The following is a 3,215-nucleotide window of genomic DNA, read 5'->3' as shown; positions in this document are numbered from 1 at the left end:
GTGATGGCCTCTGAGTTCCACCACTTACAACCAAAGTGGGTCAGAGCGGGCAGCCAGGCTCGTATTTCTGTTCTGAGTTGGTTTTGGAAGAGTTTGAGGAACACGAGGGACCTTGCAAGGCTTGTAGACGCCTAAGGTCTGTCAAGATAAGCCAGGCACGCACGGTCTGTCCTGATCCAGTGGGACAAACCCTTCTCTTCGTTTAAGAGGGATGAGGGGGAAAAATATATATCCCAGCGTTTCCAGCTGCTCCGATTGGCACCGATCCTGGCGCCACAGATCATCCTGTTCCAGAGCGGAGCAGTTCCTTGGGAAGTAAGTCAAGCCGTCCAATGTGGTTTTTCCCCCTCCACGAAGCCAGAAACCCCGCGAGGGATATTTGAGGCTGGAAATCTCGAAAGCAGGCAGACGCCTCGATCCAGAGAGTCTGAGGAGCAGAGCCTTTAGAACAAAACTCGGAGCAGGAGAACGGAGAAGATGGCCGACATCAGAGGGACGGACCCGGAGTGGCTGCTGCCTGGCGCGCCCGAGTGGCAGTGCGCCTGGTTCTCGCCGATGCAGGCTGCGTAGGCCATCACGTGGGGGATGTAGTTCTGCTCGTGGACCCCGTGGAGGAGGTGAGCCATGGGGCCCTTGGCGAAGACGGCCACGTCCTCCCCTCCGTGCGTTTCCATGCGCAGCGGGACGGCTGACTGCGCTTGGTAGTTGGTATCGGCTGCGGAGGGAGAGAGAGAGAAGGTGAGTGCCCCACAGAGTGAGACGAAGGAAAGCAGGATATGCTGATGCCCATTGGCATTTGGAGAGCAGGTAAGGGAGAAAAGACGGCCTGGCTACTCTTGGTGGGACGAGCACCACGGCTGATCCTTCCGAAATCTGGTCTGGACTGGTCAAAGAGCCACTCTAGATGCCCTTCTGGAAACGAACAAGTCCCGTTGAACCCTGGAAGAGAGAGGGGGAACTATGGACTGATACTCACTGAAATTGACCGCCGAGACGTTCTCTCTCTCTCCGGCTACCATTTTGTACCCGGGTCCGTTTCCGTACAGGATGGAAGTGAAGGGCTTCTTGTCCATGTCGCTCTGCATCGGGGCCAGCCCTAGACAAAGAGGAAGCCATCTTTACTAATGCTTCTCCCACAACCTCTTTGGGGCCTGTCTCTACGTGGACATTATAGGGTTGATCCTGGCATTAAGCTGGCACCTAATGAGAAGGAAGGACTCACTGGAGAAGAGCCTAATGCCGGGAAAGATGGAGGGCAAGAGAAGAAGGGGGGACGACAGAGAAGGAGGTGGCTGGATGGAGTCCCTGAAGCAGGAGGCGTGAGCTTCAATGGACTCCAGATGGTAGAGGACAGGAAGGCCTGGAGGAACGTTGTCCATGGGTTCGTGATGGGTCGGACATGACTTCGCAACCAACAACAACAAATACTTCCCAGGCCCCTTTCGCCCAGGGTGAGGGAGGCCCAGTATTGTGGCACCAGCTAGCACCATAATGTACCCCACAAGTTTCGTTTCCCCCCAGGAAACTGCGTCCTCTGCTATCCAAGGGCATTTCGCCGACCAAGAACTCAAAACATTCACACAGGGTTAGGGGTGCCAGTTCACAGGAGACGTCCCATACCGAAAATGGAGTTGCCACGGGTTGTGTAGCCCCCGAAGGTGAAGACATGGGAGTGGTCCGCGGTCACCACTGTCAGGGTGTCCTCGGAAGAGGTCAGGATGCCAGCCTCGCCGATGGCTCGGTCCATTTCCACCGTCTCGTGGAGGGCCTGCTTGGCCTTCCCCTCGTGGTGCCCGTGGTCAATCCTGCCCCCTTCAGAGAACGGAGAGGGTGAATTCCCACCCTTGGTTCCCCCAGCCCTCTTCAGTCCCTCCCCCTCCCCAGCAGCCACGGCGTTCCCCCTTCCCGTGGCTCACCCTCCACCAGTAGGAAGAATCCATGGGGGTTCTTCTGCAGCATCCGGATCGCCACCCTCACCATTTCGGTCAAGGAAGGGTCGGTTTGGTTGTTCCTGCTCAGTTCGTACATCATGTCGATGGGCTCAAAGAGACCTGCAGAGGAGAGGGGGGAGGCCTTGGCAAGAGCTGCCCAGGAGATGCCAACCCAGGCAGCTGAGGAGGGGGGGAGTGGGGTTCCACCAGGACCCCCGCCTTCCCTCCAGCTGCTGCCCTTCAGCGTCTTCCTGGCCTGGGGATGAACTGCTGTGTTCACGGTTGCATGCCATGGTATGTTCTGGCTGCTGCCACTCCTGTGAGGGTCTCTTATAATAATAATAATAATAAAGTTGGAAGAGACCTTGGAGATCATCTAGTCAATCCGCTGCTCAGGTAGGAAACCCTATAGTACCATTTCAGACAAATGGCTGTCCAGTCTCTTCTTAAAAACCTCCAGTGTTGGAGCATTCACAGCTTCTGGAGGTAAGGAGTTCCACTGGTTAATTGTTCTAACAGGAAGTTTCTCCTTCGTTCTAGGTTGCTTCTCTCCTTGATGAGTTTCCCTCCGTTGCTTCTTGTCCTGCCTTCAGGCACTTTGGAGAATAACCCTGCTCCTTTCTCCCTGCCAGGATGCCAACACTCAGCTGCCCATCCTCTCCTCTCTTGGGGTCCCCAATGCCCCCCCCTTGCAAGAGGAAATTCTCAGATGGAGAGTAGAACTTGCAGCAAATAATTACCCCCAAGCCAAAACGGACTGTCTCCTCAGAAGAGATCAGTATTTCCCCCCCCCCTTCCCCATTAAACAAAAATGGGAGAGCAAGTTTTTAAGAAGAGACTGGACAGCCATTTGTCTGAAATGGTATAGGGTTTCCTGCCTGAGCAGGGGATTGGACTAGATGACCTCCAAGATCCCTTCCGAGTCTGTTATTCTGTTATTCTTTTCTTTCTTTCTTTCTTTCTTTCTTTCTCTTTCTTTCTTTCTTTCTTTCTTTCTTTCTCTCTCTCTCTCTCTCTCTCTCTCTCCCTCCCTCCCTCCCTCCCTCCCTCCCTCTCCCAACACTGTAAGTTTTTAAGAAGAGACTGGACAGCCATTTGTCTGAAATGGTATAGGGTTTCCTGCCTGAGCAGGGGGTTGGACTAGATGACCTCCAAGGTCCCTTCCGAGTCTTATTCTTTCTTTCTTTCTTTCTTTCTTTCTTTCTTTTCTTTTCTTTCTCTCTCCCTCCCTCCCTCCCTCTCCCAACACTGTAAGTTTTTAAGAAGAGACTGGACAGCCATTTG

At 54.0% G+C, this 3,215-nt stretch overlaps 1 protein-coding gene across 1 annotated transcript in view; it reads right to left on the bottom strand.

Annotated features, from left to right (window-relative positions):
- Positions 1 to 221: 221 nt before the first annotated feature.
- Positions 222 to 3,215, bottom strand: part of ALPL (alkaline phosphatase, biomineralization associated) — a 19,416-nt gene continuing 16,422 nt past the window's right edge. Inside the window, exons 8-11 of the mRNA XM_015827413.1 lie at positions 1,917 to 2,051; positions 1,621 to 1,812; positions 977 to 1,096; positions 222 to 715 (exon numbers count right to left, since the gene is read on the bottom strand). Of these exons, the coding sequence (XP_015682899.1) occupies positions 444 to 715; positions 977 to 1,096; positions 1,621 to 1,812; positions 1,917 to 2,051 (719 nt within the window). The 3' untranslated portion in view covers positions 222 to 443. The remainder of the gene's footprint in view (positions 716 to 976; positions 1,097 to 1,620; positions 1,813 to 1,916; positions 2,052 to 3,215) is intronic.

The sequence above is a fragment of the Protobothrops mucrosquamatus genome, unplaced genomic scaffold (genome assembly GCF_001527695.2).
Source record: "Protobothrops mucrosquamatus isolate PMUCROS unplaced genomic scaffold, P.Mucros_1.0 scaffold3678, whole genome shotgun sequence".
Taxonomy (NCBI): domain Eukaryota; kingdom Metazoa; phylum Chordata; class Lepidosauria; order Squamata; family Viperidae; genus Protobothrops; species Protobothrops mucrosquamatus.
The sequence above is the reverse complement of the archived record's forward strand: the minus strand, read 5'-3'. Positions and strand labels throughout refer to the sequence as shown.